At 46.6% G+C, this 27,916-nt stretch overlaps 2 protein-coding genes across 2 annotated transcripts in view; one reads left to right on the forward strand and one right to left on the reverse strand.

The window, feature by feature from the left end:
- Positions 1-17,535, forward strand: part of LOC101876715 (rho GTPase-activating protein 20-like) — a 32,589-nt gene extending 15,054 nt beyond the window's left edge. Inside the window, exons 2-15 of the mRNA XM_034064198.1 lie at positions 1,524-1,606; positions 3,251-3,421; positions 3,985-4,134; positions 5,651-5,692; positions 6,438-6,522; positions 7,405-7,482; positions 7,998-8,064; positions 8,790-8,978; positions 9,439-9,614; positions 10,138-10,299; positions 11,278-11,387; positions 12,324-12,513; positions 13,151-13,265; positions 13,800-17,535. Coding sequence (XP_033920089.1) covers positions 1,527-1,606; positions 3,251-3,421; positions 3,985-4,134; positions 5,651-5,692; positions 6,438-6,522; positions 7,405-7,482; positions 7,998-8,064; positions 8,790-8,978; positions 9,439-9,614; positions 10,138-10,299; positions 11,278-11,387; positions 12,324-12,513; positions 13,151-13,265; positions 13,800-15,535 — 3,351 coding nt within the window. The 5' untranslated portion in view covers positions 1,524-1,526 and the 3' untranslated portion in view covers positions 15,536-17,535. The remainder of the gene's footprint in view (positions 1-1,523; positions 1,607-3,250; positions 3,422-3,984; positions 4,135-5,650; positions 5,693-6,437; positions 6,523-7,404; positions 7,483-7,997; positions 8,065-8,789; positions 8,979-9,438; positions 9,615-10,137; positions 10,300-11,277; positions 11,388-12,323; positions 12,514-13,150; positions 13,266-13,799) is intronic.
- A 3,295-nt stretch (positions 17,536-20,830) lies between these two features.
- On the reverse strand, positions 20,831-27,658 carry LOC101876882 (adrenodoxin-like). The gene is made up of 4 exons (XM_005144868.4): positions 27,471-27,658; positions 22,619-22,743; positions 21,687-21,816; positions 20,831-21,439 (listed from the first exon to the last, which is right to left on the reverse strand). Exons 1-4 carry the CDS (start codon positions 27,647-27,649, stop codon positions 21,319-21,321), a joined length of 555 nt encoding a protein of 184 aa, XP_005144925.4. The 5' UTR covers positions 27,650-27,658; the 3' UTR covers positions 20,831-21,318.
- Between the last annotated feature and the right edge of the window lie 258 nt (positions 27,659-27,916).

Here is a 27,916-nt window from a genome sequence, read left to right on the forward strand (position 1 = left end):
TCATATCAGGGAATGGGAGAAATCGCTGCCCATCTGTCGCTGACTACGTGTATACATGTACAGAAGGAATCTATTTAGAGGACACTATTGATGTTGCAAAGCTAAATATTAGTATGTTAGGAAATGACTGTCTTAAATTGTGCTTGCAGTCCCACTCCAGCATTGAGTTACATGATCTGAAGTGTGGTAAATCACTTCCACCAACTTTTCAAGTGGCCACTGATGCCCTGTTCATAATTTCTGGGATTCCTCCCATAAATCCCTGAAGCCAGACTTGTAGCCATGCTGAGCCCATGTAGCTCCAGTGAGTGTGAGCATGAATAGTGCTTCAAACCAACCCCCTGAGCCAACTTTTCTGGCTGCTCAGAAAAATCAGGTCTGATGTGTTGAACACTAGGCAGCCAAGTTCACTGTGATGACTTTGTTCTTTACCTTTCTGCCAGTGAAATGAGGATAATACCTTCCTCTAACATCATGTTAATGTGGTTATGAGATACAGAGCTTGTATAGTGAGAGATGGGACTAATGAACTTGCATGAGAATGAGAATGAACTTGCATGTGCATTCAGCACAGAGTTTGAAAAAGATATGGTTAATAAATGGAACACTGTCTCTGTAGGCCCTCTTCTCAAACAGCAACTCTGGTTGCCTTTATTCTTTGGATATTCCATATTTTGGTATGTTCACAAGTCAAAAGATCAGGAATTCTCAGCATACTGTAGACTTCCTGCTACTTAAAGCTCTAATACAGGCAAATGCTGAAATTAGAAGTGAGCTGTGCAACCCATTTTCCCATGTTTATTAAGCAAGAGCCATTGATGTAAGGATCTTTCTTCCACATTGAAACCTTTCATTTTTCTACAGCACAAAATTCATTATAGCGAACAGAAGAAGACCTTCATGTGTGTATGTTGACTGGGATGGTTATCATGTCTAACTCACAAGTCTCACCATTACACTCACATCATTTGTGTGTTATACAAGACTTGGTGGCTGCAGCTGTTCAAAAAGATACAAGTGTCTTGAGGTTACGTGACATGGAGAGTGGTCTAATAACAGTCTATTTGCTGAATCTGGAAATGTAACTACCAAACAACCTCATCCATTCCTTAAGCCTATATACTATGGCTCCCTATGTGTATACTGTTCATAGCTTTGTCCAGCCTTAAGTTGGATTTCTATACCTTACCTTAACAAACCATCCCATGGCATGAGTATAAGGAAGTTTTTCCTGGCATGTGGTTTTTTTCTCTGCCTATTTTCATGTCATAACTTTGAGCTTTGGCTGTGAAAACTGGAAGCATTTCAAGTTAGGAAAGTTTTAAGCATCCCACATAAAAGTGAGAGTTGACAAGAGCTTTAATAATAAGGAAGGGAAGGGAGGTGTCTGAAAACACAGATCACAGCTTTCAGTGCTGAGGTTTCATGAGTGTTAACTCGATAAAAAGTGACCTTGTGGAGTGCAGTGAGCAGATCTGCTTCCTGGGTGGCCAGGCTAACCAGAATGTCTTTTTGTCTTGCAGAAGATGAAGCCCATAGTCCAAAGAAGACGATCTACCCCTTCTGCCATCACTAAAGCCCTTGGCAAGTCAAAGTGCCATTCCAGGTAGAAGAAACACCTTTCTGACTCCTTTTTCCACCGTTCTGCCGACATCCTGCCTGTGTTGTGTAGGGTGGCATAAGCTCAGGATGTTTGGTGGGAGAGCCATCAGTACCAGCCATCCTCCAGGACAGTCACATCCCTGTCGGATGACACCAGCTTTCCCTATCTACCAGCTTGGGTGGTGAGAAGCTCCCTCTCTTGCCTGCCACTCTAGAGCTATCCAGTGCTCTACTGATGCTTTGCTCCTGCAGGTGTAAAGCACCAGGAGTGTCAGCAGGTAGAGCCAGGTACAGACATGCCAGACATGCATCTTGCTGCATTCCAGCCCATCAGGCCATGGGAACTGGGTGAAGCATGGTAATATGAGCATCATCCCCATGGACCTGTCCCCATGAGGTCAGCCTCATAGGATTATCATGGGCAGGACTGATTTTCTCTTGGTTGTTTCCTGACCAAGTTATGTGGCTTCTTTGTCATTGCCCCCACCCCTTTCTAAATTGCACTAGAAAAAAGGAAGCAAAGAGAAACAAATTCTTGACTTTATTTGGCTGGAGAATATCCTCCTGAGGGAGGGAGGCTTTAAACGCTTCTCATGATGGATTGCTATGGAGGGAGCTGGTACAATGCCATCTCTGCTTAGGCCACCAGAGTATTGGTGAGAGTTTTTGGCTATCCTGCTGTTGTGTTCACAGAGCTGTGTAACTCCTCCAGCTTTAGGAAACGCACTGCTGAGACTGTGAGGTGGTGTGGCTCCCACTGCTCAATTGACGCACATGGAAAGCTTTTAACACCAAGTTTAAGGGTGATTTAGCTTCTCACTTGTAAAGGCAACAGATGCATAAGCCAAGAATTCTCTTGTTAGTGGCTGTGGAGAGGTGAGGAGGGAAGAGGGAATTCTCCTTGCAACTCTCCATGAAACTATGGGACCTGTTGTACTGCTAGCCACTACCAACCAGAGCCAGGAGCAGCACAGAGGAGGATGCTGAGAGGCAAATGGGGAGATTAGCATTTGGCAGAGCTATTCCAGATGGGGAGAGCATAGAGAAAGGATCTGGTTCAATTCCAACGATGACTTGTTGATTGCAGTCAACATGCGAAAACCATTGTGGTTTTGGGGAAATGGTCAGCATCTTTATCTTTCTCAGGAGAAACAAGATGCTGGATTTCAGCCAGGCAATCAGATGGCTGGAATTAAATGGGTACATGCAGTTTGTTTTCTCTGTGCTGCAGCCCTAGCATTGACAAGCAGTTCAGAATGGATGGAAAACATGTGCAGAAATGGTAGTCCTCCCTCACACGAGGCTGAGCAGTGCCATGAGCCATTGGGTTTTCCATGAGTCATAGCTCACATGCACGTGTGGGAAATAAGTGTTTTACCTGAGTGAGAAATAACTCAAAAAGGAATGTTTCATCAGCTCAGCCTCCCCGGTTTGGTGTGGGCATTTAGGCAGTGTTCCATCTGTCTGAGGCTGATAACATCAATTGGGCAGAGGCAGGCAAATGCAGTTCAGAAGGGAGAGCAGTAGGGGCAGTGCTGGGAGAAGCACAGGGCTATGATGCTGTTCCAAACCAGTTGCCTTTCTTCGATCATGAACCTGTGTGAGAAAAGCTGCTGACAAAGTCTTATGATCTTTCTTCCTTCCCTAGGGAATCCACCCTTTCCTCTTCCCATTCAGACAATGGGCTGCCAAGTGGGGTGTTCAGCAGCCCGGGCTCCACTTTCATCCTGGATGAGCGTGTACAGCTAACCGTGGGCCTGCAGACCCAGGAAAGACATTTGATCTTGTTCAGTGATGTGCTGGTCATCGCCAAGTCCAAGTAAGAGGAATTCACACTCACCTCTCTGCCCCAGTATGTGCTGTTAATGTTAGGCTCTGAGCTATTTGTGGAGAGGGCATCAAAACCACTCTTCTTTACAAATGTGGATCTAAAATGTGGCTCTTCCCCTTTCCCCCTATAGAAAGGCTTCCTGCTATTAATGCTTTGCTTTATTTTCCTGAAGGAAAAGGTTTTCTGATTGGTTTTGCCCTTTTCCTTATGTGGCTTCTTGAAAAAATAGTATGAGGGCATGAGGCAGTAAGGGCAGAAAATTCATTCCTGGCCTGGCTACTTCTGCCACACATAAATTAAGAGCCTAGGTAACTCCAGCTATTAGCATGTACAGCAATTAGCCTAAATCACCAGCTACCTGCATGTGGCTGTAGTGAATCACATCGCCCTAAGCTGTCCCACTGCAGCCACCAGCCCCAAAATCCATTTGCATCTCTTGTATTCCCTCCATATGCCCAGGCATTTAGTTCTGGGGAGGCTTGTTGCCATCACTGTATCTCATGACTGAAAGGTTGGGATCTGGCCTAAGAAATCCATCCTTTGACTTGCAGGTCCTCCTCCAGCCTGAAGCTGAAAAAGCAGGTGCATCTGAGTGAAGTGTGGACTGGTACCTGCCTCAGTGAAGTGACAGAGAAAAAGATGGGTCCTGAGAATTCCTTTGTCATCGGCTGGCCTATCACCAACTATGTTGTCACCTTCAGGTACCTCATCAGACACCAGACCTTCCTCTGCAGCCTGTTAAGTGAAATGATGACTGAGGCTGTAGGGCCCTAAACTCTACTACAACCCTTCTCCCCATTGAGTAGAGGACTTCCACTCCCATTAGACAGTGTGGTAAAGACCTGGACACTGGGAGATGGTCATCTTAGAAAGATACCTTCAGGCTGGTCCCTGGGAGCCTTTTAGAGAACCAGAGGGGCTTGCAAGTGTTGTTAAAGGAATGGCTAAGCCTGCTGAAGAGTATCTGGAACATCACCACCAAATCTGCCATAGCAAACCAGCTTGTCCCGTCATATAACTTACAAGCATGATGTTTCAGCACCTGCCAGCAGCCATTTCTGTAGGAGCTTAGCCCTAGTTTGGGAGATTTTCATTATGAAGGACAGGTTAGTTAAGTCAATGAAACTGCCAGATTGCCTTGTGCTGTGATTAAAACCTTTATCCGCTCCTTGTGTGGCATGGGCAAACCTTCCTTCTGCACTATCTGTCACAGTGTCCCAAGGCCACACAACAAACTAACTATAGAACTAGAAAGGTTCTTCAGGATGGGTCTGCACACAAGCTGCACAGTCCAGAGCTCGCTCAGCCCTTGCTAACCCCAAAACTAGAAATGCAGGGGGGCATGGAGCAGGCTAAAGAATAGGCCCTTCATATCCAAGTGCCATCTCAAAGGCTGTCCCAGTGTTGTGCCTGAGCTAATAAAGCCCACCAAAAAGCAGATGAGTTTTTTGTTACCTGGAGCCTGGCTAAACTGAATCTAGAGCTGCCATACCCACAGGCAGCTCAGCTGGCTCAGGCATCTCCACTTCATACTCTCTTCTGCAAAGCAGAGAGTCAGCTATCTTCAGGGTCACCCCATCCTCAGGGATGCTGGCACCCCTAGGAAGTTGTGCCCCACTAGATGCTTTTCCTTCTGTGGGGCAGCTGCCTTGGTTTCACGCTTTCATACATGCTGCCTCATCGTTTACAGGGATCAGGATGGTCTCTCCCAGGTGATGCACTCCCAGTTAGGATTCATCCTCTTGACGTGCAACTTGCCTTTTGTGTCTTAGTCCCAACTCAACAGCAGTTCCATTTCCTTCACGTCACTGAGACCTGGGTAACCCATGTTGGCAGCAGAAGCTTCTAGGAACGGCAGACACTGGGAAGGAAATAATAGGAGAAAGAAAATAGCAATTAAAGGTCACTGCAAGAATAATAAGGGCCTACAAGATGAGTTAACTCCAGCATCACAGAAAGATATTTGTCCCTTATCTCCACACTCACCAGCCTGGGCAGGAAATGTAGCCCAGGTTGTTTCTGGGATTTTTTTGTTATTATTATTTTTGTTACTTGTTAAAATAGGATAGAGGCAGGAAAGGACCGTGCTTTTGTTCCAGGGCTCTGCAGGAAGGAACTTTGACTTGCAGCTATATATAAATGAAACTGGGTACAGTTTCCAAAGGCTGTTACCCGCTCAGCACTTGTTTGATCATCTGCCTCCCTTTTTATCTCCAGCTCAGCTGACGTGAAGGAGCGATGGCTGTCAGCATTACTGTGGTAAGTGATCCTCCTTTCATCCTCCTGGGTGGTTCCTCTACAGTCCTCAAAGACATTTGTCATGCTAGGTGCCAAGTTGCCCTCTGATTTTCAGTACATGAGGTGTTTAGCTCCTGTTTGAAGTCCACCTTTGAAACCTGAATGTAGAAGCCCTGCTTGAAAGCAATATTGGTGTTAACAGCCCAGAAAAGACAAAACCCACTAGAAGATAACATTGATGGAGCACCTTTCTTCCTTTGGAGCTGGAGGCTGGCTTTGCTAATGACTATGGAAATGGCATGAATGCTACTGATTGTTCAAATGTTGGGGGGGTTTTGTTTGAAGATTGTATTTGGTGGCATCTGGAGGCCACAGTTATTTCGTTTTCATGTTATGTTCTTATATGTTGTTTCCACTAACATCTCCAGGCAGAAATGTTTATATGGGTACAGAGAGGGGAAGAAGCCTCTTGGTTCATGGAGAATAGTAATAGTCTTAAGGGTGCTGGAATGTGTTGTGCTAAACACATCTGTCTGCATTAAAGAGCTGTCATGTGAGGTTTTGCTAGTCTTGGACCTCAAATGAATAAGCCATTAAGAGCATGTGACCACACTATGAGCATTGCACATTATTGTTACTGATGTAATTAAGCTGTATTTATTACAGTGCCAAGGAGCAGGTCCCTTGGATCTCTAGGATCCTTCTTAGGGTCCTTCTCAAGTTTGGTTAGGAAATTATATCCCCTCCCCTTTTCTTTGACTTCCAGGCATATCAATGAGGTAAAACAGAATGAATACCCGAAGAATCTATCACTTCAGATCTTTGTGCTGGATGCTGACAACTGTTCCTCTGTAAGTAAACTAAGAACCTGCTCTTCAGACCAATGCTACGTGGAGATCTATGGGGTAGGGGTGGGAAGGCAGGGCTGTGGGGCTGCTGCTGCCACCTCTGTTTAGAATTCAAGTCCCACTAAAAGGTTTTAGAGGGTGTGCCTCTGTGCAGCTGCATCCTTCCCACTGGAATGGGCTTCAGTTTTGGCTTAGGAAATGAGGAGGTAGCCAGACCCTTACCAAAAAGCATTTAATTCTTAAGATTATTCACCTCTGGCTTTTTTACTCTTTTCCTTCTGCTTCACGTGGTAACTGTGGTTAAATCTGTGGTTGAGTGTCCAGCCATTCCTATTTTCAGTGCAATAAGATGAGGAAAATGATCATGAAAGAGTTGCTGATGTGTTCTGAATTAATTTAGACTGGAATGTGCCCCAGTCTCTTCATATTAATAGCATACATTTCTAGGCTTCATGCCAAGCTTGGCCGGTGACATTTACTTCCTGGGTACTCTTCCCTCAGAGAGCAACCCTGACACTTGTGGTTTATTAGCCTTGTGCCATGTTCACCTTCTGGAGTGACAGTGGCACTACGGTCAGTCAAATACTGATGTGATCAAATACAGCATCTGAACACCACCTACATCCTGGGATTTCTACTGGACTAAGTCTTTGGACGGTATAATAAATCCATGATATAAGAAATAGTGGAGAACAGTTTTCACAATGTGTAGCCATCACCCTTAATAATGATTCCAGTACAACTCTTCTAACCATCAACATTTAGTAAAGACAGTCAATAAACAGATAAGTGACATTTCCCCCAAACTTTCAAGCTACAAGAAACTGCAACCAAACTTCATCCCTTCTTATTAGCTCCCTCTGTTTTCTCTGTGTTCTTTTCTAGACTACCACAGTCAATGTGTCCAATGTGGAAACTGCGGAGGGTGTGATGAAGAAGACCCTTGAGCAGCTTGGGCTTCCTGTAAGTGGCAGTTGCATAGTCACTAGGTCTTAGCTAAGGAAGCTGGCAACATCCAGTTGACAGGACAGTGCAGATGTGGAGATGTGCTGTAGCTAACCAGTCAGGCATTAATACTTTCTGGACTACAAGATGAAGCAATCTGTGCGAGTGCCAAGTATTAGAAACACAGACATGCTTATACATCTGCATTAAATTCAAACTGTGTATATGGAAGTCCATTGGATTTCAGAGGACTTCATGCTTGCAATCCAGCATTAGGATTGAGTCAAGCTTGTCAAAGGCTTATTAATGAAATGATACACTGAACAAAGCAGTGATGTTATCAGATGAGCCGTGCCCATTTGCAGTGGTCCAGCCATGCCTGTTACAGTGTGTAACAATAGCTGTGGACATCTGGCTCCTTGGTCTGTTCAGTCCTTTGTTGCTGTGTGTTGCTTTCTGAGTGCAACCTCATAGACCCTCACCCTGGCCCCCTTTACCTGATGTTTTTCTCTTCTCTGTTCCTCCACCTCCAGGGCAAGACAAGTGAACACCACCTCTGGGTGATCTCAGGAAAAGATGACCCTGCTTACCCTCTCATTGGTAAGCATTTAAACTGCTGCTTGCTTCTCTGACAGACAGTGCAGCCATTGCTCCAACTGTTTTGCCTTATAACATACTGCTTAGTTACGCTGAATGAGTAATCTTTGCATTAACTCTGTGTTATGTTGTTAGGTTTTCAGTGATAACCCAATATATAAGTCCCCAGGCTCTCCAAGGAACTTTGTACATGTCAGTTTATTAAAGAGATCGTGCTCCAAAGACCATGTTCTCATAATAAGACTGTTATTCTGGGACTCTTTAGACTTCACATTTATTTTTGGGTGGGTTTTGATGTTTTCCAACTCATCATGACACATACTTAGTTTCTGTATCCATCCAATACATACTAAACTGTTATAATAAGCCAACTCCTACACAGAGCAATACTTAGAGTATTTTGTTACTGCAGTGGGGCCCATAAGCCTATTAATAAGAGCATAAACCCAATTAATGTGCTTTGTTGGTGATGTGCTGGAGAGCTGCTAATGAAGAGTGGCTGCCCAGGTTTAACTGGATGAACTTACTTGTAAAGCAATGATCACATGTATGCATAGGTGTGCTCTGGCCTCTTTAGGCCACAGGTGGAGGTTTTGAACAACATTGCTTAGAGGTCCAGCTGCAGAAGGAGCCGTTGGATGTGGCTACGTCCTCCTGCCCAGATTTGGAGCTATTTTCACATAGCTCTGCATCTCTTCTTGCTCTTTATACATCTCTCTGCTCAACAGGGCATGAACATCCTTTCAGCATCGCATTGAGCTGTATCCGGGACTCTGCTGACCAGCAACAAGGAATCAACAATAACACCCTTCTGGCTGATGGGACAGAAGCTTCCTTCCTTGATCAGCTCCCAAAGGAAAAACAGTGTCAGTTTGTTCTGAAACCCAGGCCCCAAGCTCCAATGCAGCTGAGGAGAGGTAGGGGTTGCAGGAGTACATTAAAACCCAGCAGAGACAGTTGTGTTCCATGGCAATGCTGAACTCTTCCTAACTTTGTATACATATCCCAGAGTCATTCTCATACCTGAATGTATGTGTAGAGGAAGAGATTGCAGAGAAGCTAAATTTGTTTGTGAAAATATTCAGAATTGGCTTTCAGTCCTAGATTAGCTTTCAATTGCAAACCGTTCTTACACTGCACAGGCAGCAATGTTCACTCAAGAACAGTAACTGAATAGAAGTTTTGCTGATGGCTGGGAGATGAACAAGTGTTTTCACTGCTGTGTATTACCTGACTGTCCCCATTTAGAGTGTAGTTATTAAACAAGTGATGGTAGAAAGTCCTTGCTCAGCTGGGAACTCTGCCTCCATTGTAGATCACTCACTGGCCAGTAGAAGGACAGACAGATGTGTAATGAAGGTCTGTGTTTTCTTTCAGAGTCACTGCAGAAACACACCAAGAGGAAAAAGTCCTTGATTGACTGGGCCCTGCGCCGCAGCACCAGCACCCCCACGGGCAGCCCTCCTTCACAGTCACCTACCACCCCACGGAAGCTCTTCGGTCTGTCTCTGTCTTCTGTCTGTCCTGATGGGATCCTTCCCAAGCCAATTATGGTAAGGAGCAGCCTGGACTGATTGTCCTGACATAAACTTTATGTGTTTAGCCTAGAACTTGTGGAATTTATGAGGGTTGGATGACAAAGACCATCATTTGCTTGTGGTGCAGATCTAGCTCAGTTACAAGAGTAAGAGCATCCCTCTCCTGTGTAATCCATATTGCTTTGTCCAAACATGTCCATCCCATTTCAATGGGTGTCTCCAAACAGGTCATCACAAGTTGCCAAGGGGCAATGTCAGTGGACTATGCCATAGTCCATATGCTACATAGCTTAGACCTCACTCACTAAAAGAGTCCAATGGACTCACACTTGCCCCAGGATAAGCGTACCCAAATCAACTGTACTGGCAACTTAGCTGACAGGCTCTTGTCCCTGGTTAAATCATGACAAATCTCTTGTATGTCTGTCCTCTTCCTGTACTGACTAGGTCTTATTATGTTATAATTATGTGAGATATAATATACACAAACTACAGGGTAAAGTGTTAGGCTCTTAAGTACAATTGGGCTTTTTCTTAGGATATGCTGCTCTTGCTGTACCATGAAGGTCCCTCTACTAGGGGCATTTTCAGACGTTCTGCCAATGCCAAGACTTGCAAGGAGTTGAAAGAGAAGCTGAACTCTGGAGATGATGTCCAGGTGGATGGAGAGTCAGTCTTTGTGGCTGCAGCAGTCATCACGGTATGTTTGGCCAAGTAACTCAGCTGTCTGGGCTAATAGTAACTACCTTCTTTAAGGAAGCAACATGAGTCTTTATGGGTAGGAAAGTTTGGGGAAGGTATAGGAAGCATTTCCCCAGCAAGAGACATTCTCATCTGATGGCTTGGTCCATCTGTGTGCACAAAGGTATCTGTCTGAGTGGTGCTTGCTTTCACATGCAGATATATGCAGTGACCTTCAAGCCAGTGTTTCATTTTGCACCTCTCTGTACAAAACAGCCTTCAGCAGATGATATAGTAACGTCTACCTCCAAGATAACCGTGGTATCTATACAGTGCCAAATAATGTGACAGAGTCCAGAATCAGCAATTCAGATGCTGCACTAACAAGAAACCCTTTGGCAGCAGCACAGATGCTCTCAGTCCTTTCTGGACACAGAGAAGAAACTGCAGGGAGATATGAGAGGACTCATGACATTGAAGTTTTAGTAAGAAAAAGCCTATCTTTTACAATTAAATCTGGTTAGAAAAATTCAGGCACCTACAGTATCAAAAACCATCCCCATCTCTTGCTCTTAGTAGCCTAATACAAAAAACAGTTGACTGGGAGGATGTTCAGGCCATTTCCAGTGCAAGACATACATTAAGTTGTTAAATAGTCACCTGAGAGAAAAAACCCCATCAATAATCATAGGTAAGAGATCTTTCAAACAGAACTATGCACAGCCATAGGGATGAGTCCTCTGCCTGCTGCAGCAGAGATGAGTCCTGCTCTGGAGAAGGGACAGGGCACAAGGGCTGCAACACAGTCCTGCAGTGCTGCAGTGGAAGAGCCCTGAGGAGGACAGCTTGATGAAGTGGGGAGGGAGGAGAAATGTATGTGTCATGTCTTGTTTTATCTTGTGCTTAATATGAATAAACAATGACTATATGCATCGTGAAAACGAAGTAAGGACTTCAAAACTGACCAGACTGCTCTACATATATATATTTAATTCAGGATTTTCTCCGAAATATACCTGACAGTGTTCTATCCTCAGACATGCACGGACTGTGGATGGAAGCTGTGGACACAGAAAATCGGGCACATAAGATTGAAGCTATCAAAAGGTTTGTATAAGCCTTTGTAAAAGCTTCTTTTGGTGGGAGAAGGGGGAGCACACAGCCCTAAGCGTAGACTTCATCTTCTGGGAGATGCTTTGGCAATGCTCCAGGCCACAGTAGAGCTATTCTGATTGCTGGTGTCAATGGTCAGAACATTTTCCTTTCAAGAGTCTTTTATGAACGTTGTGAACATTTCTGACCTCCCCCAAAAGATGTCATTAGAAGATTCTTTTCTGATTACCAGTTCAAGTTACCAGAACCAGCACACTGGACAGGCACAGTAATGCAGCCACCAGGAGCACACCAAATGTCAGTGGAATTAGATCCTTATCAATGGTAACTTTTGTCTGATGTGCACAAAATAAAGCTGATTATCTTATTGGCCATTAGAAGAAATACCCCCACCAAGATGGTGACTGGGACCGTGAAAATGGCTTTACTGCCTTGAAGCTGCTGCCCTGAGCAAGAACAGTCTATCCGCATCCTGTAGGATATGCAGTATATCAAACCTCTTCCTGTCAGTGGTTCGGCTCAGTTTTTGAACCTTACAGTTTGGCTTGGGCCTCCTTCCTCCTTTGTCTCTATAGCATGAGACACAGGCAATGGCTTTGTCTCATGTGCTGCTGGCCTGGAGCTTTATGCATCACTTTTGGGCAAGCATTGTTTTACTAAGGCATTACAGACTTCTGCCACATGTTCTGGACATAAGTCCCTTGGTCCCTCCAGCTCTGTGAGATGTGGGTAGGCAACATGGATGTAAAGCTGTGGCTCTTACAAAAGTTGGTGGAGGGGAGTGACAAGGTCTTACTTTATTATCCAATGTGGAAGTCTCAAAGTGGTTGCAAAAGGGCAGAAGGGGGCAAATGGTTTGGAACTACTGATATTTGAAGAGCAGATGTTTGTGAACAGCATTGTTTTCCTTTGTTTCCACTCCTCGAATAGTCTGGTCAACCAGCTTCCAGAGGCCAACCTCATTTTACTCAGACACCTCTTTGGAGTCCTCCATCATATTGAGCAGAATTCCGGCGTGAATCAGATGAATGCCTTTAACCTGGCTCTTTGCATAGCACCCAATATGCTGTGGCTACCAAGTCCCACTGGGCCTGAAGAGGAGAGCAGGTCTACAAAGAAGGTAATCTTTTGTGGGTTTGGCCTCATGCTTTTACTGCTTTTTATGGGCACTGTATTTTGTAGACTAAAGGAAGGCATAGAGTTAGTGACAGTGCTGGCTGAGTGGCATCCAGGCTTTGTCCTTTCCCCTGTGCAGCTGTGGCCATGCTGGTAGAGGAATTTAACCACTCAGTTTATCCGGGATAGAAAGGAAAACCACAGTTGCTTTAGCAAATGAACTTCTATAGGTTAAGCAGACCATGTCCAGGAGCCGAAAGATGGAGCAACTGAAGTTAGACACTGCCACTTCAGCTGGATTTAAAGCCATCTTGCAGAGACAAAGTAAGCAATGAATATGACAGTGCAGCAGAGGGGGGGAATGCACACTTGTAGCTTATGAGATGTTATCAATAGTAAGAAAAATTGTAGAACATGCCGTACCTGGCTCACTGTACCAGTTCATAGAGTTCACATTCTTGCTCCAAGTATAGTTCGTACAGACACATTGCCATGTCCGTAACAGCTTCTTCAGCAAAAGGTTCTGTAGGAAATTACATCTTTGTAGAAGGAAAAGGAAGATCCCAGGACTGATTTGACTTGCTTTATACAGCTGGCTGTATGTTCATGGAACTGACTCTGTAAATTCATGTCTTTGCCAGGTGGCCTTGTTGGTGCAGTTCCTCATTGAGAACTCCGGAGAGATTTTTGGAGGTGACATTGCTTCCTTGTTTCAAAGACCAGACAAGAAGTCCAAAACCTCAGAGGGATCTCTGGGTAAGTCGGTGGCACCGTGTCTTCCACAAACAGCAGTTAAACTCCTCATGCTAAAGAGTTTGCTTTCCCTTCATGTCTCGTCCAAGGAAAAGCATTGAAAAGGAGTTGAGTTTGGTTTTCCCTTTGTAAGGCATAGGCAGGAAGAAAGGGCAAAGCAGAGGGCTGAGGTGCATCTCTTGAAATGTCCCTGGTTGCCTTTCTCTTTGGATGCTGTTCAACCTATTCCAGCCATCACAAGAATTTAGTGTAGCCTTAGCAATGCCATGTCCCAGCAATCTTTTCTTCCAGATTAGTTCTGTGAAGCTAGACCAAATGGTTGAATGGAAAAAGGCTGATTTGTCTCCATGAATACAGGCCAGTGGTTAAAGCTCAGGTCACCAAGCCAACATTTTTGATATCGTTCCCAGTCCTGCTCTGGTCCCTGTGCAAACAGCGGACCAACTTTGCTTTTCCATGAGTATATTTCCCTGCCTTGGTTGTAAGGTTAGGAGACACAGGCCACAAATTAATTTGTGTTCTCTGCCCCGGGCATAGGCTTGGCTCAGCATGATGATTCCTCTGATGAGCTGGAATTCTCTGCTTGTGACCCAGAAGGACCAAAGCATCACCTGGTACCTGAAACAGATGCCATTTTTGACCCATCCAGCAGCTTGTTACTCGATGAGGATCCGGAGGACTGGGACTTGTTCAGTGAGATCACAGCCTGCTACCAAAGCAAAGCCCGGAAGAACGCCAGTGCAGACAGCTATGACCTCCTGGAAGAGGATGGCTCCTTCTGCTCCATCGGCTCAATACGTTCACTCAGCCCAGCCAGGGACCGGTGCTCATCGGAGCCCAGTGTCTGCCTCAGCTCCCAGCTTCCTGCTCAGAGCCATGAGCCAGTGGCCCGTCAGTCCAGCTGTGATGCCACCATCATGCACAGCCATACAGACTACATCCACAGGCTCAAGCAGCTGCAGGTGGAGAGCCAGAAGCTGATTGATGAAGGCCTAAGCACTGGGGTTAATAAGGCCAGGCAGAACTTGTGGCAGTCACCTCGGACCAGCTCTACGGTGAAGAAGCTCAGCTTTCAGAAATCCAGCCTGTCCAACAGGTCCAGCTTCTCCAGCCTGTCCTCCACTACCACCTCCCCGTCTGCCTCCTCACTCAGCTCCTTAGACAGTGCTTTTTCCTACTGCTCAGAGTCATCAGCCATTAGTCCCACAGACGTCTCATCCCTACCATTCATGTTCGGTACGTCTGCCAGGCTCCATGCTGTGTCCCCCAGGATTGCCCAGAGGTCCCCGAAAGAGTGGCACAAGTCCCTCAGGTCTCCTGTGCCTTTACATCCATGTGATCCGGACAGTTTCCATGAGTATGAACCCAAGGCTGCAGAGAGCAATCATTGCCTTGGAGGGAGGAAAAGCTTTCCTCCTGTCAGCGGAGCTGCCATAGGAAGCCCATTAACTGACATTGACTGGGAAGAAGAGGAGAGACAGCTGAGCTGTGGAGGGGGCCCTGGCTCAGGGCTCAGGAGCCAGGATTGTACCAAAGAGTCTGAACAAAACCCTGAGCTCCCAGCTGCCAGCCCAGCCAGTGAGACATCCCCACGGAGCAGCCACCAGCAGCATAGGGAGAAGGCAGTGAAGAACATAGAGATCAAAAGCATTGATGCCTGCCCTCCAAGCCAGGAAAGCCTGAAACGCACCAAGATAACTTTTTATGTGGCCCCAAATAAAGGAAGTTCTTGTGGGTCTCCGGTAGAAGAGGAAGAGGAGGGATCCCTGGAGAACACCAGCAGCAGTGACTCGCCCAGCAGCAGCAGTGAGCAAAGCCTGTCCAAAAGCTTGCAGACTGTGAAAGTCCATATCCCCCAGACAGTTTTCTATGGGCAGAACACCCCTCTTGTCCTGCAGTCCATCTCCAGGCGCTACCACCATGGACCAGTGACCCCATCCCCACAGGCAGAGCACAAAGAGAGCCCCCAGAGTGCCTCCACTCCTGAGGAGCTGGAGAGTAAACCAGAGGAAATGGCGCAGGCGCTGACCCAGAGCAAGGGCTTCAACACGTTCAGCCACACCATCCGCATCATCCTCCCCACCTCCATTCGGAACACCATCAGGGAGTATTTCAAGCATGATGAAACCAAGACCTGTCCTACAGCAGAGGCAGAAGCAGTGGAGAATGAACTCCTTCGGAGCAGGGTGGAGTGGCTCAGGAGCCAGCCACTGGCAGAGGTGGCCGCAGAGGAACGTGATACGGTGGCGTTTGCAGAAGAGACCTTTGTCTAGGGAGATGGATGTGGGAGAACTGAGTGTATTATTTTGTGTATGTGCAGCAGAAAATAATGTGTAAGATATGATCGGGGTGTGAAGAATCTAGCAGGCTGCATGGGGCAGTAAGTGTAAAGTGACACTAATGTGTATGTAATGTTGGGGTTTAACATTCATTTTAGCTGGGATTGGGGAGGGGGGTGGTTGTTCTTGGTTTTTAATTTCCACCCTTTTTCTACAGAAGAGGCATCACTGGCTGGGTGTTTTGTGTGCTGAATGCCATCAGACTCTCCCTGTCCGTGAATTAGCTGACATGTACAGGGGCTGACTCCGTTTCCTTGTAAAGTGGGAAAGGAGAATCTCTGCTTTATGTTCTCCAGTCAGCTGCTGATGCGTGTGGCTGACTGGAGAACTGGGACAGCTAACACTCCAGCAGAACTAGTTAAAAAGCCTTATGCTTGCACAAAACCCTCCACTATTCACTTTTCATCACCACTCACCCAAAGGAAGACCCTTCACCTCCATCCCTGAAATCACTGCGGCTTCTCTCTATTCATCTTTTGGCCCCTGGTGGTCTAGCTCACAGTGTGCCTTCATTACTGTGTGAGGCACCAAATGGAGCCCAGAGCCCAAAGCCCAGCTTTCACTGACAGATGGCATATGTAATATTTTAACCCTAAGATTGCTTTTTCTTTCCCAATTCATTTTGCATTGATTCTCTCAACCCCCCCCCCAAAAGTTTGTATTCAACAAAGCCACAGTTACTATAGAGGATTTTAGCACTGTCATTTTGGCAGAGCTATGAACATTTGTCTTTTTTGGTGTCCTCTGGGACACCTGGAACATTGGTCCTTTTATCCCAAGTAAAAGGTGACATTATATTTCTGTAAATGATGGTAGCATTTCAGAAAGCCCTTTCCAGAGGCAGTATGGATGGGGCAACTAATCAAATCCCTAGTCATGCTGAGAGGGACTTAAGCAGTATTTGGCTCTAGCACGAGGTCAAAGGAGTTGTGGAAGTTGTCAAGAATGTTGTTGAGTGGATGCTGAAGCACAGCCCCATCTGGCCAGAAAGTTGTCAGTCCATAGGCTGAGATGGTCCAGGCTTCAACAGCACTGATGCTGTCTCAGAGAAGCATTGAATTCCCACTCAGCTTAGCACATGGCTCAGTTGTTCCAGGAGAATTAAGTCTGGAGAAGTGCCAGGCAGGGATGTGCTAAGCAGGCTTCTAGTGCTGCACTACTAAAGAAATGCAGCCAGTGGACTCTTGGAGCACCCCCGTGATTCCACTCAAAGCAGTGCTCAGAAGTGCCACGGTCATAATGGGACTTGCTCAGAGGGTTGTGATGCTGCCAGCTGAGCTCTACACAGAAGCTGAGAGCATCACGTTAGTTTGACAGGCATTAAGAAAACGTTGGGAAAAGTCTCAGAGGTTAAAAGGTTGAGGCTATTTCATTTGAAAGTTATGTGAGGGTTTTCTAAGTGGTTTCTCTCAGAGAGTTGCTCCTTTTACTCAATTAACAGTGAATGAGTGAAGGACAAGAGAAATACATGAATCCTAACGATTGAAAGGTCACCTTTGTGGAATATGTGCCCCCTGCAAGTTGTGGAGTGTCTGCAAATAGCTATATGTGGAGTTGCTTGACACCTGCCATGGTTCAGCCCTTGCACAGAGGGGGAAGCCAGCCCTGTAAAATGATCTAGTAGGTATGGGATGCTGTCGCTCATCTGTCAAGTGCCTGTGGCCAAAAGCTGGGAAGCCCAGAGCCCATTTATCCAAGGTGTATAGTTTGATTAACTCTCTGCAGGGTGTTTAACTGTCGGATTCGACACTCTCTGTCCCAAATCACCTTGGTGGCCCTTGTATGATGAAAGGTGTATATAGTTGTAATACAACACGCCCCACCATAATTCCCCGCACACATGAACACTGATGTGGCATTCACAGTCTTTGTTTTCCAGAGCTACAGTTGTAACTATTCAATAAAAGACACACGTGTTTGTTTGTCATTGTGGTGCAATGATCACCTCTTGTTCCCTTGCTCTTACTTCCCTCTCTTCTGTGCTTGAGTGGTGGCATTTGCAAAACACCTAATGTGCTGTTGAAACACATGCTTCAGACCCTAGATCTGAGCCTGGCCATGCTGAGCCTTCTGCCAGCAAATCAGCTCAGGCACCACTCTTATGTGTGTCTTTTGGGGAGGTGAAACAGCATTAACTATTAGAAAAGTGGTAGAGAGATGATTCTGTGTTCGAAACGTGCTAATGGATTGTAAACTGACCCAGGAGCTGGGCTGGTCTCAGCTCAAAAGAGGGAGATCTGGACCAAATGCAGAGTAAGAGCTCATGATTTGCGTCACCTAGAAGAATTATGAGCAAGTTAAAGAGATCAGTTTATAGAAAGTCTGGGAGAGGCGGGGCAAAAGACGCATTTTTTCCTCTCCTCATCCTAGGCTGCCTAATAAGGACGCATTTCCCTGGGCAGCTGCTCTAACCCAGCTCTCTATTAATAAATTTTCTTCATTTAAAGCAAAACAAAACCCTCCAATTTTATCAGTAAAGGTAGCACGATCCACTGGTCCCACTGGAGCATGCGATGCACGGCAGAGGCAGGATGCTACACAAGACAGGGAGACTTGGCCTCTGCAAGGGCATGGAGACCTCACTTACCTGCTGCCTCTATGCCTGAGTTGGAATCCTGCAGCACTCTTTTTCCATGGTCCCAGGCAATGATGCTCCCACATTTTGGCACCCAATCCTACACCCACCAAGCCATCAGATACGTTCCACCCTTTCTGCTGTGCCACACAGCAATAGATTTCCTAGGGATAGGCTGGAAAAACCTGTGAGCTGTGCTACCATACAGTACCTAAGGAACAGGTGAATGCCTTAATGTAAAGTTCCACCTCCAAATGCCTCTAATCTTGGGAACAGCCCCCTGGAATTGCACCATAAAGACAAAAAGGTTCTGGAGCTCCTGGCTTCTGCTGAACAGTCATGCCAAACTACTGCTTTTAGCTCCAGGAAACTCAAGGCCACAAGTATAAATTTTAGTATAAATAATAGTATAAAAAGTATGAATAGTATAATAATAGTATAATAGTATTATAATAGTATAAAAAGTATAAATTACCACCACCACCACCAAAAAAATCTGACTTAATTCTGGCAAGAACACCCTGCTTTGTTGTCAGTCTGGCAGGAGACACCCAGCAGTGGGGCACCAGGCCACATGGGGCTGTGATTCACCCCACACCGCCACAGCAGCTTGTAGATGTACTGTCAGTGCTCCCCTCACTGCAGGTGTCTCATGTGACGCTACTGCTTAAATCCCTTTCTCAAAACTCCCAAATGGGATGTGTCACTCCCTGAGATGCAGCGGAATGTTTGGAAGTCACCAAGCAACCTTATTAATGTCCTACAGCACCCAGCACTCATAATAAGAAATACCAATATCAGTTGGCTTTCTGCCCCAGAAAGGCCAAATTTGCCCTTAATATACAGCCTTCAGACACAACTACGTTTCCGTTCTCTCTCTGCCCTTTTTCAGATCAAAAGTAGAGATTTAGTTCAACTTGGCTCTCAAATACTGAATGTCCTACTCAGTGCCCTGCCGGATAGTCACTTGGGAAGACATGTCATGAGGTTGCCATCCGGGAAGTGAGGAGCCTTCATGACCTGCTCCCAATATAGATCAAGGCCAGACAAGTCCAGTTCATTTGCCTTGAAGAGACAATGACTCATTCACTTCAGCCTCTTCTCCTTTCTGCTTGGCATGTGTGATTTGTTCCCTTACGCTGCAGGCTGATGGAAACCACGATGGAAGTGCCCAGGGCAGCTGTAGTTTATTTCCACTGTCTCAGTCCTATTTCTGTCATCTCAACAGTATCAGGAAAGAAGGTCTCCCAACACATACTCTACCCCATGGTTTGCAGGTACAGACTCCCTTCTGCTACCCTATGGTACCTTTGAAGGGCAGGTAACCTTACCAAAGAGTAGTGTGGGCTATTTTGACTACCTACATATCCAAACAGCTTTCCCTGGAAACTTTCTCCTCAAAGCTCATCGCACTCTGAAGAGGAACATAACACTTAGCCCTTTCAAGCAGGCAGCTTGCCATCCCATCAGCATGCAAAACGTATAGATGAGGCCCATAGTGATATGGTTTAGTGGTGGATTTTATCTTGGCAGTGCTGGGATAAAGGTAAGATTTGGTGATCTTAAAGGTCTTTTCCTACCTAGCTGATTCCAGGTAGCAATGCACCTGTGTGTAGAGAACTGCCATCTTTCAGCAGCATCCTGTGCCCAGCTTCAAACTCACACACAGGAGGGGGCTGAGGAGCAGGACTGCAAATCTCCATGTTACCTCTGCTTTGCAAAGGGAGAGTGGCAGCATCAGGACAGAGGCAAAGTGGCACTGAAGGTGGTGGTGCCTTTACTGCTTTCTTTTAATCCATTTTCATTCTCTTTATTATAACAAACCTGGGACAAGCTGGAGGAAAAGAGGTTTGGGAGAAACAGGCAGACGTTGGAGGAGGTTTCCGAGGGCTACACCGTGTTGGTTTGGCCTTGCGCTGGCTTACGAGTGCCAATCAAGAGCTCCTAGAGGAAGGAAGGGAGGAAGAAAGGAAGGAAGGGACGAAGGCTCAGCATCACCCCGCTCCGCTCCCCTTGTGCGCCAGCGGGCGCTCCGAGAGCTCCACCTCGTGTCGCCTCCAGTCACCACTTGCTGCTGGCGCTGGGAGATGATGCTCTTTTCCATGTGGATCCCAGGCTGTAAACCCAGCGTAGTAAACCAGCGGGTAAAGGGAGAAAACGAACTCCGGGACTAGGCAGAATTAAAGGTGGCCCCAGACAAAACCATTCATGCACTCGTAATAATCCTGACCTTTAAAAGATCCCTTCCAGTCGCTTTGCACCATAGTGCTTAAACTTGGAGTTTTCAGCTCTTATTTCAAACCTAAGGACTTGTATGTCTGAACCCCTCCTCTCCCCCCTTTTACAACATTTATAAGGCAAGTTTGATGCATTCAGTCAAACATGAGGGGAAAATCCAGTCTATTTAACTGGGGCAACAGGATATTATACTTAAACTTCCATCAAACTCCCACTACTCCAGCCAGGCTCATGTTACCAGAGAAGTGCATCTCATGGGTCTGAAAGTCCAATTATTAGACTTTTATTTGATGTATGTGCTAGCACAGCAATGGAAAAAACACAATATTAGGAGAAAGTATCAGATGATGGCACATAATTCATTTAACATCTCAAATTTATTGAGAGTGGCTCCCTCTTACAGGAAATGCCAACATTCAAATGGTTATCAATACGTTCTTGCTAACAAAGTTCCTTTTGCCTGTATCAAGCCAACCAGCACACTGTCTTGTACTTGCAACAGCTACCTCTTCTTAAGCTTCCCAAACTGGGAGAATTCTGCTCTACCATTAAAGAGCCAAGCCTTGCAAAATTCCCAGCAGTTACTTAGAATAGCAGAATTCCTTAACTTTCAAAGGAGAGGGTGAGTCACATACAGCACAGATGTTCACTGTCACCCTCCCAGGGAAACGTAGAGCCGTTGTGCTTTATTCCAGTTGTATTCAGCAGGACACTTAAAACTTGTACCAAAGGCCCTAGACTTAAGCTTTGTTTCAAGGAGAGATTTGCCAAATAGGCATTTACACTGAACCAGACCTCTATGGTCTACTGCAAGCCAGCCACAAAAAGCAATAGTGTTAGTCAACAGCAAAGGACCCTGCCACACCTAAAATGAGGATGGGAGTTGTGCAGGAGTCGTTTCCAGTTACTGTTTGCTTTGCTTCCCAACCTCCAGCTGCCTCCTCATGTCTGACACATCCATGGGGACCCGCACTGTCAGACCATCCATCGACTTCTTAACGCACACCTGGCAGCCAAGCCGAGATCTGAGAAGAAAACATGAAGTGAGGCTCATCTGTTCCCACAGGAAAGGAAGGAATTCCCCACCCACATTGGGATGTCTGAACCAGGCTGGGTTTTCACTCAAGTCCCTGTTAAAGGCCCCAAGAGAAAGCAGCTCTAGAGGCACAACACTAATACAGAATAAGTCCTATCCCCTTGGAAAGAGGTGCCAGGTGCTGAGAATCTGCCTCAGAGGCTTGGGAATCTACTGTGATCAGCAGGGAGGCTTACGTCTCTGTGAGCCCATACGCCAAGTCCAGCATGTCCAGCTCTTCATCCGAGATGGCATCCAGCTTTTGGAAGGTGTCCTTCTCAAAGATGAGGTGACAAGTGGAGCAGGCTAATGTCCCTTCACATGCACCTGGTGGAGAAACGAGGGAATGACAGCAAATCAGTAGAAAACTGGCTGATAAGAGATGATCATCGAAAACAGCATGGGAAAAGGTCCTTTAACAGATCTGGAGCATGTCAAAGGAGATGCCAGAAAAGGCAATCCTTGGATGGATGCAGATTGCAGCCTGCTTTTCCTCTGTGAGGATCCCAAATAGTTTTCATATCTATAGGCTGAGAAAGTTGGGGCTGTTCAGCCTGGAGAAGAGAAGGCTGCGTGGAGACCTCATAGCAGCCTTCCAGTGTCTGAAGGGGGCCTACAGGGATGCTGGGGAGGGACTGTTCGTTAGGGACTGTAGTGATAGGACAAGGGGTAATGGGTTGAAACTTAAACAGGGGAAGTTTAGATTGGATATAAGGAAGTTCTCTGCTGTGAGGGTGGTGAAGCACTGGAATGGGTTGCCCAGGGAGGCTGTGAATGCTCCATCCCTGGCAGTGTTCAAGGCCAGGTTGGACAAGAGCCTTGGGTGATATGGTTTAGTGTGAGGTGTCCCTGCCCATGGCAGAGGGTTGGAACTGGATGATCTTAAGGTCCTTTCCAGCCCTAACTATTCTGTGACTCTATGAATCAGCCAAACGCATTGACACTGCTGGAATCCCAGTGGTGACAGCGTGGAAATCTCACCACCAGCTCAGTGAGCAGCTGCTGGGAGAGGAGCTTGCTTCACTGTCTCACCAGAACACATATGTGTACAGCTGCACTGTTCCCAGGTACCCACTGGTTACAGCAGACACATCAATCCTAGGAGCACATACACTTGTGCAGCACTTACCAAATCCATCAATGGCCAAGTTTTGGTTGATCACCACTTCCAGCAAACTCTGCCCTTCTTTGGCTGTGGCCGTGAGTCGCTCTCCATCCCGGTTTATAAAATGCACCGTCACCTGGTCTGAAGAGCTACAAGACAAGTTTGCAAGGATCAGAGGAGCCCACCATTGCTATATGCCCACTGCTGAGGTCTGCTGGCTGAGCACTAGAGACATGGAAGGAAAAGTACATACAAGCAATTCCTAGGAGGCTTATATAGATTCAGACCATCAGTTCTCAAAGGCAGGCAAACCTGAACCAGACCAAAAGCTTCCACTTTATCAAACATCCCTCAGAATAAATGTTGAGCTGTACATTAACAAGTGCAGATGGTCTGCACACAATGCCTCTGCTTGGGCTGGCTAGTGGAGGGAGTGTTTGTAGGCAGGCAAAGCATTTCAATGTCCTGGGCCTGGGATGGTAATCCAGGGTGGAGTGAAGCAATGACAAGAAAAGTGCTCAGGATCAGATACTAATTATGCAGCAAGGGCTGTTTTGATCCACATTTTGTTCCCAAGAGGATTACCTGATGACTGTAGCTTTTCTGCTGCTTGTTCTTTCATGAAGCACCTGCTTCTTCCCTGAACTCAATCACAGAGCACCTTGCTGTGATGAGACATGCTCAGCTCCAGCTTACAGAGTGACTGCGCTGAGTAACCTCCTCTGATCTGCTGTGATCCTTGCTTAGGAGAAACTGCTAGTTATCCTGACAGCCTGCAAGATTACGCCTTGTGAAGAGTCCAGAGCAAGGTCACCAGCATTCCTGAGTGCTGACTTGTGGAAATATGATCTACAAAACGAGGGAAACAGCATCCACTTCACCTCCTGCAAACCAAGCTTTCCCCACTAGTGTGTAGAAGGTGCCACCCTGAGCAGGGGTGTCAGGGATGTGTCACCAAGACAGTACATTCTGAGACAATCTGTTCTATTTGCCAGGGGGAGCACGTAAGCAAAGGGTGTTTTTTCTTAGCACACATTCCCAAATGGTCACTTAGAAGTTGGAGGTCCCATCTCCTGCGCTGAAACAGGGCAGTACCCTGTAGGCAGTGGGTGCTTTGCCCAGTGCCTCTCAATGTGGCACTGCCTCAGTGCCCATCATCTCAAAGCCCAGGACATTCTCCAGTGGCAGAAGCTGGGTCCAACCCTTTCCTATCATGCAACACTCTCCCAGATCTCTAGAAAGACCGACCTCTATCTCCTACTGCTTTGATAAACTCCCAAGCACCAGCAATATCAGTACTGCCCCGTGGCCTTGCTGCTGCTGCCGTTTCTGGCATAGGAAGAAAGAACCACAGCCTTGAAGACAGAGTGAATTTCACAGTGAGATATGCTTGTGCTCACAGTCCCTTAGTTTTTCCTCACACAAGACTGAATGAAGCAGCATCCAGCTTCTTCCAATAGAAGAGCTGTTTGGTATAAAGCTTGGTAACACCTCTCCTGGCAGCTGGGCCCAGTGAAACAAAGAGCAAGTATCAGAGCTCTGAGGATTGCCAATGTTATCTCCTGGTTTTTTGCAATGTATTTGCAATATACACTGCATACAAACTATCACAGCCCCAGAGTCACACATCACAGCAAACCTACCAGCTGAGAAAACACCTGCACTCCTCAGTGCCAGGCAACCTCTCGCAAAGTCACAGACTGGGAGGAGGAACTGGTTAAATGGGAATTGGCCCTGTGACAGCACCACCAGCTGCTGGAAGGACATATTGTGTCTGCTCATCCCCCTCTGCTTTGTGGCAGACGAAAATGAAGCATCTGGAAATCTCTGCTGATTTCCTTTTAACATTAGGCAAAGAAATATATAAGGATCAAGTTAAAACAATTTCCTTTGCTCTTAACTCACAAGCGGCAGAGGTGGAGTACAGGGGATGGGTAGGAGACAGGAAAGAATTCCTGTAAAATTGGAATGGAAAAGGGGGAAGAAATTCTCCTCTTTCCAGTTTGCAGGTCTTGTTCATTCAGCTTCACATGAATCACAATCACCACCTAGATCTAATCCCATTTACCTGCTGACAAATCATTGCCATACATCTCAAAACAATTAAGGATGCTGTTTCTTAAAACGCTGTCACATAGACATCATCAGCAAGACTTCAGGTACAGAAAATCCCAACCAATTCTCTCTGTTTTGGGAAGTCCATCCCCACATCCCATTAACATTTGGAAGCGGAGAAGAGAGATGAAACAGGATTTTGTGCCTTCTCTGCTCCTTTGGTTTCGGTCTCAGCTCGGGCAGCAGGAGCAGAGCACAGGGGCGGCTGTACCTTCATCTGAGGAGCCTGGCTTCCTGTTTTTCAGAAAGCTCCAACAGAAAACAATGCCTGGGCCATTAGTCCACAACAGGGTCCCCTGCTTATGAAAACAGCTGTGAAGTTTGCACCAGGACCGTGCTGCAGAGGGGGGAGTTTCCCATGTGCAGAGTGGAAAGGTCACATTGCAGTTATAGGATCTCCTTTTCTCCCAAAGCAAACGGCCAAAGAACATCTTTAAGACATTTCAGTCTCCTTCACAAGAGGCACCCTCAGACATTTCACTGTAAACAAGCAGTTTAAAGACTTGCTCTCAAATGTCAAGCAAAAAGAAACCCCAACCCCGTCTATATTTCGATGGATTAGACCCACATAGTTCATTTTATGGCAAACAGGTTTCCTGGCAGTGTTGGCTTTACAGTTATGGGTGAAATCATTTGTTACACAAAAGTCATCAGACTTCACTTAAAGCTGTAACTCAGTGTGTTCTTCAAGAGGATAACACAAGCTGGCTGCCTGCAAGCAGAGAGTTCTGGATCCAGCAATCCCCAATGCTACACACGTGTTTATTGACAAAAAGCTTCATCTCTGTTGTCTTTTGAGGCACCCTCAGCCCGCATCAGTCCCAGGAGAACCCCATAGCAGTCTCCTGCAAGTGTAGGAATTCAGATCCCTGCAGTTCCTTCTGGACACAGCCCTGCTTGAACTGTTGCTGTCAGCTAAATGAGCCCTGAGACAGCCGAGCTGCAGCCAGGGACAGCACACAGGTCACCCAGTTAGATACAAGGAAGTACAGATGCTCTTGTCACAGACCCCCTGCCTGATGCTGGACAAGCCTGGGTACAATAATTCATCCCTGCTCTCGAGAAGGTGATGACAACCACTCCTGACCACAACACCCGTAAGCAGCTACCCTCTCTTTGCTGCCTGTAGAGGAAATTTAAGCTGGTTGTCTGTGTTCTTAGTATAGATGCCTCTGCTGGGGGCATAAACCCAGCCTGATTACTCCCTGTGTTCACTGTTCAGTTCAGTCATCCCCCACAGCACCACTTGTGTGCTGATCTAGTTGTCTTCATATCCTACAAATCAGTCCCAGGCTTAAGTCTCCTCTGGAGGCCACCGGCTTTGGGTACCCAACACTTCAGGAGGGCCTGGAAAGAAGAGCTGTAGCCTTTACTTTCTATTTACTTTTGCATTCATTTGCCATTGGTTTTGAAGCTATGAAAAAAAACTTAATTTCACATTTTGTACAGAAAACAAAAGGTTAAAAACCAGGATTTTGAAAGCAATCCAAAACTGCATGGACAGTTTGCACCATTTACACTGCCCTGTTCTACAATGACGCTACTGTCAGAGGACACACGTCAGAGCTTTGGAAAGGTCTTACCAGATGTGATGAGCTCAGCACTACAAGCTCAGCATCTGACAGTTGATTATTCCATTAAAAATAACTAAATCTCAAGCTTTGTGACACAGGGAAGCAGTGAAGGTGTTCCAAGAAGGTGGTTCCTTTCCCTTTTGGTGTTTTTCCCCTAAAAGCAAGGGATTTGTATTTCCAAGGCCATACAAAACAATGAGATGCCTACAAGTACAGCCAGAGATAACTTCAGAAGGAACAAACCAATTGGAAAGAAAACCCAGTGATAAGGAGTCTTCATAAATCCCATCAAGCAGGGTTATCTGCGTAACTCTCCCCTAAGATCAGATAGCAGAATGGTTTACTTTTTGTGATGTTGGTTGGGTCTTTTTCTCAATGTCGAGCAGATTACAGTCTGACCCAGATCACATTGATCTAGGTGTACAAATTCCTTTTGTTTGCTCAGAGAAATGCAATCTCCTTCCAAATCATCCCTAAGGAACAGAGAGGAAACACTGGCAGGGAGTCTGCGGTAGATCCTGCTGTAGGAATACAGATGAGCACTCTGTGCCAGGCAGCCTCTCATCAGCCCTGTCCTTCCAGCAGAGGGGGACTGCTGCTCCTGCATCATTAAGCCTTCCTTGTTGAGGAATGCCCAGCTTCCCTAGACTCCTTTGTCTCCAGGACTGCTTCCCAAGGGATGCTGGCACCCAGGCCCCTAAACAGCCCAAAGCCTGTTCTTTCAGATGACCAGCTGGGGATTCCTCCACCCTAAAAAGCTTCTGACCAATCTCCTCTGCAGGGTTTAACTCCCAGAATTTGCAATTCCCAAGTCAACCAACCCAGCAGCCATCCCAGCTGCCATACAGCAGGAATACATCAGGCTTCCAACCCAGCTGCCCAACACACCTTGCACACAACCTCAGTCCCTCAAAGGCTGCTTAGTAGACTCTTGTGCCATGTTGCCATCTTCATGTTCTGGATCCACAGATCCAGATTCACAGCTCCAGAGGCAGGGAAAAGCACCTCTCATAGACTGATTCCCTGCACCACCTTCCTCACATCAGCGTCTTCATCCACCACCTTCTGCAGGGCTTCTTTCACATGGCCCTCTTCCTCCTTTTGTGGAGCAAGGCAGAGGTAAGCACGTGTCCCTCCTGGAAAGGCCCTTCCAGATGCAATGAGCCAGGGCGCAGCATTTTACTCACCTCGAATCCCCATGGGCATCCTGGAGCTTCTGCATGGAGCTGAAGCCTCTTTCCAAGCCCTGCTTAGGTGCTGTGCGATGCTGCTCAGTCACCCCACGGAGATGAATAAAGCGAATCCTGCTCGCATTCAGTCCACTTAGCAAGGGTCGCATGAGCACTGAGATGCCTGGAGCTATCATGCTACTGGGGTCCTGTTCCGTGGCTCCTAGGCTGTTGTTTGTTACAAGGCCAGCTAGATTAAGAGTTATAAGTACACTGGGAAGGGAGGAGAGAGAAAGAAAGTGGGGGGGAACCAACTAGGACAGCCCCCTTGGGGGTGGAGGGAGGGAGGAGAGAGGGGAAGGAGGAGGGAAGGATGGACACCAGGACTGTGCTTGGGTCTTGCAGCAGTGCAGCCCATCAGGGCATGGGAATTAGGTGAAGCATGGTAACATGAGCATCATCCC

Source organism: Melopsittacus undulatus, chromosome 6 (genome assembly GCF_012275295.1).
Source record: "Melopsittacus undulatus isolate bMelUnd1 chromosome 6, bMelUnd1.mat.Z, whole genome shotgun sequence".
Taxonomy (NCBI): domain Eukaryota; kingdom Metazoa; phylum Chordata; class Aves; order Psittaciformes; family Psittaculidae; genus Melopsittacus; species Melopsittacus undulatus.

Excerpts from the sequence above, each read along its gene's own strand:
- LOC101876882 (XM_005144868.4), bottom strand. The coding sequence starts at position 27,649 with ATGATAGCTCCAGGCATCTCAGTGCTCATGCGACCCTTGCTAAGTGGA. Across the intron at positions 21,817-22,618 it reads CTTGGCCATTGATGGATTTG|GTGCATGTGAAGGGACATTA; the intron begins GTAAGTGCTGCA and ends TTTCTCCACCAG. Across the intron at positions 21,440-21,686 it reads GCGTATGGGCTCACAGAGAC|ATCTCGGCTTGGCTGCCAGG; the intron begins GTAAGCCTCCCT and ends TTTTCTTCTCAG.